The sequence below is a fragment of the Hakea prostrata genome, chromosome 5, assembly GCF_041222555.1.
Source record: "Hakea prostrata isolate BN-2017 chromosome 5, UWA_Hpros_2, whole genome shotgun sequence".
Taxonomy (NCBI): domain Eukaryota; kingdom Viridiplantae; phylum Streptophyta; class Magnoliopsida; order Proteales; family Proteaceae; genus Hakea; species Hakea prostrata.
The window spans coordinates 19,858,159-19,874,984 of NC_142604.1; the positions used below are offsets into that span (position 1 = coordinate 19,858,159).

Sequence of the window (16,826 nt, forward strand, 5' to 3'; positions counted from 1 at the left end):
CGGCTGAAAAACCACATGTCAACATAGTGGTGTAAAATAAGTTGGTTGAAAAACTGCCTTACTGCCTAGGCGGACACTTTGAAAACCATGAAGAGGGAGAAGAAAATGAGAGAGAGGAGAATAAGATGAGAGAGAAATGGAGAGTGAGAGAAGTACTTGATGGAGAGAAATGTGTGAGAGGTAGGAATAACAGGAGAGAAAAAGAATAATTAAAAGAAGGGAAAAGCACGTGTGAGTGAGGTGGGTGGAGAGAGAGAGTCATGGAGGGATTGGTTAGGGATTTTTTTTCTTCTCTTTTTATCTTGAGTTTTCATCCTCTCTTTCTTCTGTGTTGTAGCTTCACATTCTTGTTTCCGAATTCTTCTGGTTTGTTGTGAAGTACCCCATTGCCCTTAATGCTTTACCGACACTCCTTCCGATTCTTCCCTTGATCACATATGCACCAATCCATGAATGGCATGGCTGGGTCGCATCAGAATGTCCTATTAGCATCAATTATGCGCATAACCCTACAACCTGCAAATGACAATAAAAACCCAGGGTAACTCCATTTTAAGTACGTAAAAATGCATGCTTTATGCATAGGTTTTCAAGGATGCACTGCTTATCAATAAAAATCATGAAAAGAGAAATACTTTAATGCTACATTCTGTTGCAACTTGCAAGTAAAGAGAAGTAAAGGGAAGTAAAGTCACTTCAAAATGAAAAAGAAAATTGTTGCATCAAATTCGTTGCCATTGTGTTGTTAAGGTATATGAAATATGGGGTTTATGTTTTTTGTTTGTTCTTCTAGACACCTTTCTTTTTAATTTCCTCTAAAACCCTTGTGTGAGAAGGCTTTATGCTCGTCAATTTTTCTTTTATAGATCTTTTGGATTAATTTGTCCATGATTTTAATGGAACAGGCGGAGAGAGATCCCACACCATTGCACAATGCAGCGAGATTCTTAATAAATTCACAAATGGAAAATGGTGATTTTCCCCAGCAGGTAATTCTGTGCTACATTTGCAGCATCTGTTATTGCTTAGAATAGGAATTTAAAGGTAAAAATAAAATGTCATTTGCGGCTTTTAGTATTTTCACATTGTCCGATGGGATTTGGTCCATGTGATAACCAGATACTTCACACTCATCTCAGTAGTCAAAATCACCAAAGAACAGCCATGGGATGTGCCTAAATTGAGTTTAAAATTTCATTAGATTAAAACAATGCACTACATAAATGAAATCTGTTGATGTGCTTGTAGTCTCCTGTCTTGAGCCCCATTTTTAAGGTACATTCATTGCTTCTAGATAAAAAACTTGACCGATGATGGTGTTCTGTTGGGCCATAGGGGTGTGGACTAACCAATGTCTTGTGTGTTTAGTTCTGAGACACTAACTTATCCACCTGAGTGACCTTCCCATCATTTTTAGGAACGGAAAAAAGGCTTTGCACTAATCCTATTGCTAAAATTGTATCTTATGCTTCAACATCCCCTACATGTATTGCATATTCAGTGGTCTAGTTTCCTTCCTTGAGATTGTCACTAACTCACTGTAGGCATGACAATCCCAAAGTGTAAAGAAGCTATTAAAACAAACACTAGGAAATAGCGAATTGAAATGGAAACAAAACGAAAACACACAGAAATTTACGTGGTTCACACGCTGATGTGGTATGCTACGTCCATAGTTGAAGAAGAAGAGTTTTTTTCACCATGTAGAAGAAGAACACAAGGAGATCTCACAACCAATCGCCAAGAATGGCGTTACAAGAACTCTTGCCCAAACCCTAATCTAAAATCCCAAATCTCTCAATCAATATGTGGTAGGCGAACATAAGATATATATATATATATATATATAGACTCCAATCAGGTAAATGGGTTGACCCACTAGGTCGTGTCGTACCGTACCGCCGGGGCTACGCCCCCACACTCGGTCCACAAATAGGTCATTCGGGGGTTGCTCACCAAAATATGTCGGTGTGGGTCCATATTCCAAATCGGGTACAAGAATTCGGGTCAAAACATAATAGATGCCATGTCTGAGGAGATGAGAGCTCTTAAGAAGAACTGCATCTAGGGAGATGGTTGCAGTTCTTGTGTTCCTGCTGGCTGCAGATGGGTTTTCTTGGTTTAATACCATTCAGATGTTACTATTGGAAAGTATAAAGCTTGTCATAGGGTTAAGAGTTATAGTCAGGTTTCTGGAGTTACTATGAAGAAATATTTGCCCCTATTCCCAAACTTAACTTGATAAGAGTCCTCGTCTCTAGAACCAAACAACTCCTTTTTTCCATTGTGACTTAGAGAGAGGACTATAAATGCACTACTCCACCTGGATTTAATTTTCATAGATGAAGGAACTTGTTATGTTTCCTTCGTTTCGATCAGACCAAGATGAACAAAATATTGAAATTTTGGCAAAATTTCTCGGACTCTCTATCTCTTTGTCAATGATGTAGTTTTGGTGGATGAGACAAGAGCAAGCATTAATGCTTAGTTAGAGATGCGGATAACTGTCTTGGAAACAAGAGCCTAAAGATTAGATCAAAGACGTAGTTAATATGATCTGTAACTTTAGTTATATAATGGATGATGACATGGCAAAAGTTAAGGAGAGAGAGACTGCCAAGTGACTTTCAGATCTTTTGGGTGTATTTTCAAATGATACTAACATATTTTCTTATCCAAGTTCACACCTTTCCATGCAGAAAATTTTGACTTAACTCGCAATGGAGTGAGTTATTTTTTTAGGCCTTGTTTGTTAAAAAATATTCAAGAGTAAACAATTGATGTTCTCTGTGGAGTGGATAGCAGTAGTATCAACGTGGACTATGGGGCAGACAAGGGAAATATATAATTTGTAATTCAGGGTACCATACATAAGGTTGTGTCTAAAATTTGCATTCTGACCCTTGATATAGTAGATCGCTTTTTTTTTTTGAGTTTTATTTCCTGGATGAATAGTAGATTGCTTTGTTAATCCAACTCCATAGTTGCAGTGACCTTTGGCTGGTTTTCTCAATCTGTTACTGCATTGATGTATTTCATACCATTTCATGTTCGATTGTTCAGTCTTCCTCTATGGAGTTCCAGTTGCCTTTTGTTTCTCTTCCTTCTGCTTTTTCTATTTCTATTTTTTTTTTGGGGGGGGGGGGGGGGGGGGGGTTGAGGATGGGTTTGACATGTATGTCTGATCAAGTTAATTTACATTAGGAATTAGGTGTAAGGCTGTGTACTTTTGACTCTCTCTGTAGGACAAAATAAAACTTCCATTGTTAATAACTGTGGTAAGAGCAACAGTGGCAACATTATGAACTAGGGTCTACAGTCTACACTTCCAGTTCTTCAATTCTGCTGGTAGTTTTACTATAGTACGTGATTTATTCTAAATGATGGTAGAGAACTTGGAAACTTCACCTTTCAATAAGCAAGTGGGGGTACACTTCTGCAGTCGAGTCAAGAAGGTCCCCTTACAAGTACTTGTGAAGAAAGGAAATCAATTGATACACATGGAAAATGGAAAGTGATGTTGAAATTTTTTTTGTTTCTATCTTATTATTTATGGAGTTTCAAATATCAGATCCCTTCTAGGTTCTTTGTGCATCTGGGCATGTTTGCAGTTTGTAGTCTTATATATTTGTGAATAACTCTTTTTATTTTCTTGTTGCAGGAAATTATGGGTGTATTCAACAAAAACTGCATGATCAGCTACTCTGCATACCGAAATATATTCCCAATCTGGGCCCTTGGTGAATATCGTTGTCGGGTATTGCAGGCCTCATGAGCAGTGTACACAGTATTCTTCAATGTCCATTTCTTCAAGAAACTCGTAGTTGTTAGATGATTTCTAGGGTGCCTCTTTATCTAACACTAAAATATTACTCCAAATAGTTTCATTCTTGGTGGATCTAGTTGGTCAAAGATTGCAGAAGAGAAATATTAGTTTTGATAGAGAAAACTCTAGCAAGCTGATCAAAAGAACAGCCGTCTACTTGTAGTCCTAGTATTACTTTTTCCCTCGTTTTTCATTTGTTTTTGTTTATTAATCTATTTTAATGTATGCATTTATTAAGGAGAGGCTAGTGTGACAGTTGATGTTTGCAGTTGATTCTGCTTCAAGAACAGGACAGCATGAGTCTTGCAAACTCCAAATGGCTGTATTTTAGTTGCAATTTCACCTTGGATCTAGAGGCGATTTGATTTTAGTCTTCAATTCTGCTACTATAAGCTCTTGCATGGTTGGTTGGTCCTAGATTTACCAAGCGTGGCCCACCTCCTCGTTACCCACTTCCAGCACCATCATTTCTTCACACTGCTTATCTATAAACCCTAAATCAGGTAGGTATCATTGCTTGTTGGTGTCGAATCTCCCAAGATTGTAGACCGCACCAAGTTGTATTGCTCTGGTCTGAATTGATTGAATCACTATTAACCTGCGGATGACCTGAAGAATAGAGTTAGAATTGGAGCTGGTCGAGTTGATCGGGGATTTGTCTCTAATGATCAAGTCAGTGGAGTTTGGGACGAATCAAATCTAGTGTTCATGAGAACCCTAGGTTTGAAAGAACAAAAGGCAGGAAAATTGCAAACTAGCTTCAATGGTTCTTGAAATGATATACCTTTGCATTTGTCTCTTTTCTATTTATGGATTTTATCTTCTATCGAGGTCTCATTTGGACCATCAGATGTTTATTTTTGGACCGACGTCCCCAATTAGCTTTCAGTGTAATTCACGGTTTGACTCCGCATTGTTTTTAGACCATTTGCCAACCCAATATGAACTAGTAATGGGTGATTTACCCATAACACGAGCCCCAAGCCTGCTGACCAAGTTAAACCCTTGTTTAGACAATGATTAGGAGGCTTAGATTATATCCTTGATTCAGCACGACAAATCTTCGCCAAATTCTTTTAAATTTATGTTGAGTTCATCTCTAGTTGAGAGAGTTCATCAAAATAAATTTTGAAATGAGTTACTTGATGAAATTGCTTTTGTGGACTACATGGCTGATTTTTAGCCCCTTGACACTTGACATTTCTTGGGATCCAATCATTGGTTGTGTTTTTATCTTGCTTCGAGATTATTCGGACTTTGATCTTTTTGCGTTGGGAACATGCTCAGCCCCCTGATCATTTTCAGCTGTCTGGCAAAAGTTTTGCTTTGTCAGGTTTTTTGGGACTTTCCTCATAAATGTTGGGATCTGATCATCCAATACACTAAGTCCCTCGAAGCAAGGCTCTACACTTTTCCTCCTAGTTGTTGGCTCTTTGTGTCTAGATGTTTCCCTCCAAAGTGTGGATGAAGAGTCTTTTTTCCCCCAAGTGCCAGTTCCATTTAATTGCAACCGTTGATTTGAAACATCGTGTTTTTCCCTCGAAGTTCAGAAAACTTCCAAACACGTTGCTTCACTTCCCTTATTTACTCTTCCCCTCAATTACGCCTTTTCTTCTTTTTCTTTAACCCTGTTTCATCCTTTTTAACCTTCGAAATCTCCATATGCAAGTTTAGTATTGCCGTGTAAGTTTTTCAACCTTGTCCTTCTTCTCTTTTCTTTACTTTTACCTTTCTCTTCCTTGTGATTGTACCCTTTTTTTTTTTTTGGTCTTAAAATCTTCCCATGGACCCAACTGACTTACTAATCCAACCTCAATCCCTAAAGCTAATGCTTTTTCATTCCCTATTCAAAGAAATACTCCTCCAAGCCGGGTCTCAGTTGATCCTTCTGTCGTTGGCCCCAGCGGAGCCCCTAGTTCTAGTTTAGTTGATCTTGATTGGGTTCTCATCTCATATGCTCATGACGAAGTCATCCTTACAAGCCTGAGAAAACTGTTGGGAAGCCCGATTTAAAAATGGCTGGTCCTGAGTGGTTCCTCAAATTTTCTTCAAGGAATTTTCACTTTCGTGTAGAACTTAGGGCCTAGATCCGTGAACCAGATGACCGTGCTTTCCTTACTGATCCTATTGTGATTGCCCTTTATGCCAAGTCCCTAGAGGTTGGCTTTAGGATTCCCTTAAATCCTTGGGCTCAATCCATTATTGATCATTACCAAGTATCCCCTTGCCAACTTACTCCAAATAGTTGGATGATTGTCAATTGTTTCTAGGCATTTGTTCAGCATCTGGGGTGTAGGCCTTCTATTAATTTATTTTTGTATCACTACTCCTTGAAAGTTTCTAGAGAACGGGGCTTTCTTCACTTTGCCAGAAGGAACAATGTGAATGCTAAGCTTGGAAATTGCTCTATTTTCGTTGAAAAGTCTATCCCTTATGATAATAAAGGTTGGAGAGAGAAGTTCTTCCTTTGTTTAATTCCTTCTCTGAACTATCACTCCCGCTGAGCCTCTCACTCATTGGAATCTTTGGCTCCTTCAAACCGAAGAGAAACCCTGAATGCTTTGACCAGGAGACTTGGAGTCTTTTCCCAACTGGGAAACAGATTGATGTCAACAAGTTCAAATCAGATGAAGGATTAGCCCGATATGGTCTTCTTCCAGGTTTTTCCTCAATTCAATTTATGTTTTCTGCCATTTTTCTGATCATTTTCTCATATGTTATTTATGAGTTGAAACCTAGATTGCACCTAACATTGTTGACATCCAACAAGCCACCCATGCTGAGAAGGAGGCTAATGCTAGTTTGGAGAAGAAAAAGAAGAAAGAAAAGAAATCCTCAACCCTACTGGTGTTGGTCATGTTCCAAAGAAAAGGAAGTCTACTAAGAAAGAGCGAGATTCTAACAAAGGTGATAGTGGTTCTGAGGAAGAAAGTGAAATGATAGAAGGATAAGAAGAAAAAGAAAGAAGAGAAGAAAGATAGTGGAAAGAAAATGATGAAAGGTTCTGATGAAGAGGAGGATGATGGGAGTAGGAAATGAAAGAATAAAGAAACAAAATAAGAAGATGATGACATTGAGATCGTTGGTATTAGGGTTGATGAGAGTGCTGGTGGAAAACCTTCTAATAGAGATCTCGCCCCAAGGAGGAGGCTTCGTTCTATGGAGCTGACCACCCATAGAAAAGGTAAGAGAGTGTGGACCAAATCTCCTAATCCGAAAGAGAATCTTGGGGGTACAAGGAGTACAAAGGGGGCAACAACTTCTGACCTACCCTCTGGACCTGTTGTTTTGTCTTTGCCTTCCCCTGTTCATCCTCCTGCTAGTGAAGGACATATTCCAACCATGCAATCTTTAGACATTTTCAGATTTTTTGATTTGCCACTTTTTGATGAGTTGTTAGGGAACCTCATGCAACTTCAAGAAAAGTTCTTGATCAAGAAATGAGAGCTAAAGGCTCTCAAATAGGTTTGGAGGCTGATGATGCTCAGATCAGGCAAGTTCTTGAGAATATCGTTGTTCATGCTGCTGAGGAATTAATTGAACAACTTGTTGACCAAATTTTTTGCGAAGAGAATAATCCCACAACTTCCAGTCACCCTCAAAGTGGTAGGGTCTGATATTCATGTTGAAATTGAGACCCAAGTTAACATTGCAGCTGATGTGGCTGACCATCAAGAAGCCTCTAATGATGCTGCTCTAATCCCACTTGGTCAAGAGATTCTAGGAGATGTCCCCATTGATATTACTGGTCCCTCTCAGGTTGATGACAATCTAAGTGCTGCTGATTTTGGGCATAATTTCCATCCAGAATAGAATTTGAAGGAGAATCACACAGTTGCCTAGAATTGGGGTGCAACTTGCAAATGGGGGACCAAGGGCAAGTTACCTCGAGACAAAAGAGAGACTACTGCAATGGCTGATTATAATCTTTACTGCCATGGATGGGGGTAAGTTTTCTTCGATCCTTTTATTTCCAAACCCTTTTTTATTTATTTTTGGATCTAAGGTTCATCCGGGCTAGCTTGCGCGCACCACGACTACATCCTTAGGGGAGTTTTTTTTATTCCAAACCCTTTGATTAGCTCTCTAAACTCATTTGTCCTCTATTGCAAATGTTTTGGTGTTGCTTTCAATGCTTATGTAGAAGTTCTGAAGGGGCAAAGGTCCCTTTCCATTGAGAATCTAGAGCTCATCAAACAAAATCTTGAACTAGTAAATGAGGTACGGGTCTCAGAAGTAATCTAGATGTCATGCTAAGAAAATTGGAAGTTGCAGAAGTTAAGGAGAAGCTGAGTTTAGATCTTGAAGGTCTACAGGAAGACTTTGATTTTTGTTCTAATCAGTGTTGTGAATTGCAGGATGAAACTATAGGTTTAAGATCTTTGTTTTGGAAACAAAGAGAAGAGATGAATCTCTTAGAGGCCATGAAGGTTGATGCCATGGAAAGAGCCAAACTTGCTACTTGTGATAGAGATGAAGCTTGTCAAATGGTGGAAAACTAGAGGAAGGATTTGCAAAATTCTCAAATCAAACTTGACCAGGCACCCACGTGGTCTAGAATTTTTGAAGTTGAATGCAATGAGCTGCGAAGGAAACTTTGCGAAGCTGAAATTGAGAATTTCAATCTGGACAAAGACAAAAAGGAAGCTCAGAAAGCTCTGAAATTCTTTACTTAAGAAAGAACCGACCTCAAGGTTGAACGAGATAATCTGCTGAAAACCTTGGAATCCTTCCAAGAGAAAATTGCTCTTGAAGTAGAGAAGAGTAAAATCACAGAATGACTATAATACTTCAGTCAGAGCGGTCATGAGGCCATTAAACATGCCAAAGAAAATCCTGGCTTTATTGGCTTCTATCACAGTATTTTCAAAACTTGTTGTGATGAAGTCTTGGGTGAGATATTTAGAATTTAGCCCAATTTCAGTTTTAGGGAAGAAAATGAGAGTAAGTTAAAAGTTGGTCATCGATTCCTCCCCACAAGAGCTTTCTTCAGCTCTTGTGGAATTTGATTTATAGAAGATGATAGTTCTTCAAAAGAAACTGAAAATGGCTCAGAAGATGAGGATGAAACCGAGGATGAAGAAGATGGGGGGGTGATAAAAGGAATGACGATGAGCTTAGTGATAATAAGTCTGAAGAAGAAAAGGATTTTGACGATGGAGATTTTGTCTCTGAAAATGATGAACCTGAGGAAGAGAATGCTGTTAAAGATGGTGCTCAACCTCGAATTCTGAAAATTTGTGACTAGGGTGCTATGATGCTCTCTCTCTCTCTCTCTCTCTCTCTCTCTCTCTCTCTCTCTTCCCTTCTTTAAAAAGAGCATCTAATCTCCTTCTTCTTTAATATACTTTTTGAATTTTGATCACTTTTTGAATGTCTGGTCACCTGGCATCTTCTTCGTAAGCCTTGTCGAGCTATGAATATGACTTTTGCAAGTATATTCACACTTCCACGTAAAAAGATTTTGATCTTTTGTTTTCCTTTTTCCCTCCTGAAAAAGTTGTATGAATAGTTGACGAGCTGATGAAGTTACTTATAAAATATTTGCAATAAATCAAAGGTACTATAATAGCATTTTTGAAAAATGGCTGACTAGGAGCTTTAGAAGAAATGATTGACGAAGAGCCTTATTAAAAAATGGTTGATAAAAACAGCCTTAACGAAAAATGGCTGATGAAGAACCTTAATGAAAAATGGCTGATGAAGAAGAACCTTTTTGAAAAATGGCTGACAAAGAGCCTTAACGAAAAATGGATGACGAAGAGCCTTTTTGAAAAATGGCTGATGAAGAGCCTTAATGAAAAATGGCGAAGAGTCTTTTCCAAACTCAATTATGACTAATCAAAGAACTTTCATTCAACATCAAGGTTGACCTTTTGTAACCAAGTGCAATTTTGTCAACAATTCTTGAATGGTTCTTCTGAACATCATTGATAGTATTTCTTCAAATGGGTCACATTCCAAGGTCTTTATAGTTGATTTCCCTCCAAATCCTTAAGCCAATAGGTGTATATATAGACGATTTTAATTACATATGGTCCTTCCCAATTTGGTGAAAGTTTTCTATAGTTCCTTGGGTCTGAAACTGATTTCTTCCATAGAACCAAATCTCCCACTCTAAATGATCAAGGCCTAACCCTCGCATTGTAGTAAGCTGTTGTCCTTCTCTGATATTCTATATTTTGATATAATTCATTTTCTTTTACTTCATCAATAAACTCCAGATTCACCCTTAATCCTTCCTCGTTCAATTTTGGATCGAACTCCTTTGATCTTTATGATCCTGTTACCACTTCCACTGGAACTAGAGCTTTTGATCCGTATGTCAAATTTGAAAGGAGTCTCCCCCATTGGAGTTTGCACTGTAGTTCTGTACGCCCATAGCACTTGTGGTAACTCCTCTACCCATTGAACTCATGCTTCCTCCAACTGTCTTTTAATTCCATTAAGGAGCATTCTATTGGTTATTTCGATCTGTCCATTACATTGTGGGCATGTCACAGAAGAGTTTTTGTATTCAATGTGGTAATGTGTGCAAAACTCTTTGAATCTATCATTGTCAAACTGCTTGCCATGATCAGTGAGAAGGACCTTTGGCAAACCAAATTGGGATAAACCTGAACTCATTCTGTGCATTCCAGTTCTTCAATGCTTTAAAGAAAGCTGCACATCTATCGCCAAATCTGGATATAAACTTGTTCAACGTTGCCACTTTCCTTGTTAGACTTTGAATTCCTTTCATGTTGCTTGGTGGTTCCATATTCATAATGGCCTTTTATTTTTTTCTTTTCTGGATTTGCCTCTATTCCACGTTGTGTAACCATGTAACCCAAGAACTTTCCAGATGATACACCAAAAGCTCATTTTTCAGGGTTAAGCGTCATCCCATGCTTTCTTAAAACATTGAAACATTCCTCCAAATCTATTAAGTGACCAGTCTTTAATTTACTCTTCACGAGAAGGTCATCCATGTACACTTCCATGTTTCGCCCAATCTAATAGAATATTTTTTTTTGTTCATGTCTCTTTGACATATGCTCCTGCATTTTTTAGCTCGAAGGGCATTACCTTGTAACAGTAACTTTTGTGACTGGTCATAAACGTTGTATGATGTTGGTCCTCCTTTTTCATGATAATTTGGTTTTAACTAGAATATGCATCCATAAAATGACATTTGCTTACCAGAGGTTGCACCTATCAGTTGATCAATCTAAGCAATCGGTAACAGTCCATTGGACATGCCTTGTTTAGGTCTGTGTAATCTACACATGTTCTCCATTTTCTATTATGCTTTTTCACCAACACAACATTTGCTAGCCAGATTGGACACTCAATCTGCTCAATAAAACCCGATTTCTTAAGCTTTTTCGACTTCCACCTTTATTGCTTCATGCTTCTTTGTAGAAAAATTCTCCTTTTTTGTTTCACTGGATTTATTGTGTTATTGATCCAAAGACTATGCTCCACAACATCTCCGCAACATCTCCGCTTAGACCTAGCATATCTTGTGTTGACCAGGAAAATATATCAGAATTTTGTTGAAAAAATTTGTCAGCAACTTCTTGTCCTCTTCAGATTGTTCCGCTACTATCATGGTTCCTTTCCTTGAATCATCAGGTTTGAAGAAGATTTTCTCCAACTTCTCCATTGGTTCTCCTCTTTGGATTTTATCTTCATCCTTGTTGTCCATGACTTCATTAGTCAGGGCCAAGGCTTTACCTTGAGCCTTTGGGTCTTTGAGGAATGTTGTATAACATTGTCTAGAAAACCTTTGATTTGATCTACAATCTCCAACTCCTTGTCATCCTTAGAGGTCTCGTGGATACAATTGCTCCAATTGCATTCAATGTCGGTCTGCACAGAATCATGTTGTATGCTAACAAACTCTTGATCACCAAGAAGGTTGTCACAATTGTCACTGTCTTCGATTGAGTCCCAAGTGTTTTGGTCAACTCCACTGTTTCTTTGATAGGAGCTGATTCTCCAGTAAAACCAAACAACCTAGTCCCAGAAGGTTTTAGTTTCATAGAGTCAAGCTTCAATTTCAGGAAAGCTTCATATGATAAAATATCTACTGAAGATCCCATATGTATCAGAACTCTATGAACATCATGATTTGCATTTTCTGTAACTATGACAATTTCATCATCATGTGGCTCTTGAATTCCAATCATCTCTTCTTCTGTGAAGATTATTTCTTTTGTCTTTTTAATTCGCTTTGGAATTGATTGTGATTCTACCAACTGAACAAATCTCACATGTGCTTTTGACTTGGCCACAAAAGTCAAGTCAATACTACCAAAATAGCCTAACTAGTGACCGCTTCCGCTAAGGCTTTGGATCTTCGTGATCCTCCTATGGAGAATCTGAATACTCACCCTTTTTAACTTCTTCTTTTTCTAGATCTTAGTGGTTCCATCTCTATGGCTTGTCCTTATTTCTTTGCTGACCACCGTTCCTTAATTGGACATAGCAATTCAAACGCCCTTAGCTGATTAGCCGTTCAATTTTATTTTAGGACTCTACATTCATCTGTTTCATGTCCATAATTTATTTGGATTTTGATCATGTGCTCTGGCTATCATTGGAGCTGGCCACCTTAAGAATCTCTAGTCCTGAACTTGCATTAATATATCTAACCTTTTGGCATTCAATGGAGTGTACTGATCATTCTTTCTGCCTCTATTATCATTTTTTGAAAAATCCTTGTCATTTCTTTGGTCTCTCTAGTAAGAACATAGTGTTCCACTTTCTTTCTTCTTATCTCCTCCTCCATCTGTTTATTTCCTCGCTTGCAAGATCTCTTGCATGTTTGCATACTGGTTACAACAAGTCATTAATTATGGCATGCTTGTAGGTTTGTTCATGATTAGAGATTCGAGCAACTATTCATCTGTCAGTCCTCTGAACATAGCATCATAAGCTACCGCTTCATTTGAATCTTTGAATTGGATTGACTCCTGATTGAATCTCTTCATGTAATTGCAGATTGACTCTCCTAGTTCTGACGAATCGCTACTAGATTGTCAGCAGTCTTATTGGTCTTCATGCTACTTTGGAATCATGAGACAAAAACTTTTGTAGAATTCTCTAAAATTCCATATTGAATTTGGTCCTTTCAATGATGAAGGAAATGATTTGCACTTACAAGGCTTCCGATTCTCCTTCTAGCATCATGACAAAATTAAATTGGCCAAGGTGCTCCAATGGATATGTACTTCCATCATATATAGTGAACATCGGGAATTTGAAGTTATGAGGAAGTGGAGTCTCCATAATCTCCTTGGAAAAAGGATTTTGACTAATGGATTCACAAATGTTTTCTTCGTTCTCCTTGTTTACTTGTCTCCAAATTTGATTTCCGAGGATCCGGAACCTCTTGCTAATTTCAGATCCATGTATGCTTGAGTGGCTGCGAACTGAGTTTTGTCTTTGTTCTCTTTGATTTCTCCTGCTTCCAAATTTTTTACTTTGCACGCTCTTGCTTACAAGAGGTCTCCTATCTCTCTGAGTCAAAATTTGGTCTTCCACCTCAATTGGTGGAACACTATGTTGACTTGTATAAAAACTTTGTCCACAACCCTCGCGATTTAGATCTAATTCTCTGTGGCATTGCCTCGGCTCTTGCTTTTGAGGAATCTGGTTTGGAACCACTTCAACTTGAGAAAGAGGAGTTCAATGCTCAACATGTACTGTTCAAATTGCCATTCCTATTGGCGTTGGTATTCTGGCTTGACGAATGTATGTCCTCATGAGATCCTGAGTCTCAAGGATCTGATGTTGCATATTTTCCATTTGAAGTTAAATCAATTGCAAATCACCACTTGTGAAGCTCCTGATGGCATCTCTTATGGATGAGTTCCTTGCTGGTTCTGAAGCTCCAAGAGACGAAGAGATTGTCCTTTAAGAGTTTTTTTGCTTCTGGCGAGTTAGCATCGAAGGTGCTGGCGGTGGCAACGTCGCTTCTTTCGTCCTTCTTTTGTTACTCTTTGCTCGATCATCTCTTTGACTTGTCTCCATGGCTTCAATCAATGATACATTATCTTGCTCTTTTGGTAGCTGAGCCATGACTTATTGCTCAATTTGCCACAGACGGTGTCAAATGTTGGTGTCAAAGCTCCCAAGATTGTAGACCTCACCAAGTTGGATTGCTCTAGTCTGAACTGATTGAATCACTGCTAACCTGCAAATTACCTAAAGAACAAAGTTAGAAACGAGTTGATCGGCAATCTACCTCTGACGATCAAGTCAGTGGAGTTTGGGATGAATTAAATCTAGAGTTCTTGAGAACCCTAGGTTTAAAAGAACAAAAGGCAGGAAAATTGCAGACTAGCTTCAATGGTTATTGAAATGACGTACCTTTGCCTTCGTCTCTTTCCAATTTATAGATTTTATCTTCTGTCGAGATCTTATTTGGACCGACAGATGTTTATTTCCGGACCGACGTCCACGATTAGCTTTCAGCGTAATTCACGGTTTGACTTCGGTGTCGTTCTTAGACCATTTGCTGACCTGGTACGAACTGGTAATGGGTGATTTACCCATAACATTGCTATTATAGCTCTTATATGCCATGCTAGTACACATATTAGTGTATGTTGGTGAAGAATCTATTTGTGTTATCGATCCCTCATGTCTAGTGTCAACAAAGAGTATGAGACAAACATGTCACCTGACCATATTACTTGAGAGATGTTAGGTGAACTTAGGCTGATGCTTTGGAGACGAATTAGCACATTGTGAGTGACAGAGTGAGTGTCGCTCGATATAATATCCACTACTAGGTGTGGGAAACATTGGTTTGAATGCCTTCTGCTACCGAATTATAAGTTTAGATTCAATAATATTCCTACAATGGTTGCAAAAAAATGGTTTTCGCATAAGATGGTACTTCTTATTTATGTTTTAAATGTTTAACTTTTTTTCTCTTTTCTTTGGTAGAACATACATATGTTTATTCTCAATTTTTGGATTTGGTTCGTGTCCTTGAGCTGCCTTATTTAAATCCGTAGTGAATTTGGGGTATTTAAATCCAGTATTGAATGGATGTTAGCAATAGTATTTTGACTGTATAGGTTTCTAGATTATAACTGTTAGAAATTTGAGGGTCTTGAATGCAGTTATTTGATCAGAAGTCTAGTTTTATGTGATTTATAATCAGATTATCAAGTTATTATTTTTTATGCATTAATTTAATTTTGTCAATTATCGTTTTCGAAATTAGATTTTGCTTCTTCGCTATTTGAAATGCGATAGGGCTCAAAAACTCAAACCAGACTAAGAGTAAAGGATTGTCTACAAATAGTAGGACATTGGAGCCTTAAAGGCACCATCCCCCATCTCTCCATCCTCTGAGTTGTGCCGACACATGGCCTACCCATGGTACATAGGTTGCCGAATCCAAAGAGTGGGGATGGGGGGATGGGCTGCCCAGGAGGAGAGGATCTCTCTCGATGCATTTTGGCTTGCGCCCCCCTTCCAGTGTGATTTCCCCCCCAAAATTATACATGAATTTCTTTAATTAGGGTCACCTTCCCTATGGGTAAAACAAAAATAATTTTGGTTTGAAGGAGATCGTTAAGATGCTTGCATTTCCCAATGTGGGTACAATTCAAAATCCATGGTGCGCATGCACGTTGGACTAGTTTGTAGTCATTCTCCCATGTCTAAGGTATCGGTATTGAGTATCATATTATTCTGGGCCTAGCTGTAGAGCCCAAAAGAGAAAGATAGTCTGCCCCTAAATTTTGGGAATTTGCAATTACCTCCCTTGAGAAATTAATCTCTACTTAGAACCAGGGAACGAAAGTTCGCTCATATCGCCCCGGTTCGCTGCCCGGGAACCGGGCGATATGTATATTTCTCGCCGATATTTCGGCGAGATATGACATCCATGGTTGATGGTTCATTCAGGTTGTTGGCATGCGTATTCCCTAGTATCTGTCATATTTATTAGTGGGGCCCATGCACGTGACTCCAAAGTTCAATTCAGTCATGAGGATGTCTTCGTGGGAAGGAAATCAGGAATTTGGGTGGGTCATTAGACTCTTCCTCACACGTGGTTCCTTATTTTTCATTTAATTTCATTATCACTTATCCAATCTGACAATCTCCACCCAGTTTTTCTTCTTCTTCTACCGTGTTCTCGACTTTTCTCCTGGTCTTTGTCAGTTTGTCTTTGTGTCTCCCTCGCTCTCTCCGCTGGTTAAGACGAACTCCCTCACCATCTCCGCTTGTTTTAGATGCAGGGTTTCGATGCAACTACAATGGATTTTGAGGATCTCGGGAGAGCAGACGAGGAATCAGAACTAGCTCCCGGCGTGTCTTCTATTTTCAGAGGCGAAGACAGCCCTAGCACCACCAGCTCTGCTGAGTCTCCCGGTAGCAATAGCAGCCGTAGTTCAATTGACTGTCTAAACAAAGAAGAGGAGGGAAGCCTTCAATTGCTCACTGAGGCGAAGGACTCATTGCAGAAGAACTTGTTGGAAGTTCAACAATGTCTTGAGGATATGGAAGTCAAAATGATATCCACAAACAACTTGTCTGACAGAACCTTATCCTTGTTAAAACTTAAAAGACACCGTAGCTGTTGTGCGTGGATCTGAACAAGAGGAGCATGGAAAGGTAAAAGCAGCTATTGATGCAGTGAAAGTATGGCGAGATATCGTTACTTTCGGCGGTAAAGCGATAAAATGGCGAGATTTCGCCCAATACGCCTGAATTGGATCTGGAAGATTGTCCACAGAAAAATTGGATCCTCCCCCAACAACCCTTACATAGGTCATCTTCCTAACTGGTGCCTAAGTAGCCTGTTCATCAATACAAGCAGCACTCCTTTGATTCCTTTCCCCAGTATCCAGACCTTCTCTCTCCTCTTCGATCCATCATTCCATCTAAAAATTGAGTTGGCCATAGATAAATCACCTTAATGTTGAACTTGAAACTTGCATTCAACAGGGTCTGTTTTAGTATCAACTAGAACAATAATAACATTGCTAAC

The 16,826-nt window shown here is 38.9% G+C and overlaps 1 protein-coding gene across 1 annotated transcript in view; it reads left to right on the top strand.

Annotated features, from left to right (window-relative positions):
• The window catches only part of CAS1 (cycloartenol synthase 1), a 41,115-nt gene extending 36,542 nt beyond the window's left edge, over nt 1-4,573 (top strand). The window contains exons 18-19 of the mRNA XM_089154523.1: nt 906-989; nt 3,662-4,573. Of these exons, the coding sequence (XP_089010649.1) occupies nt 906-989; nt 3,662-3,775 (198 nt within the window). The 3' untranslated portion in view covers nt 3,776-4,573. The remainder of the gene's footprint in view (nt 1-905; nt 990-3,661) is intronic.
• The last annotated feature ends 12,253 nt before the right edge of the window (nt 4,574-16,826 follow it).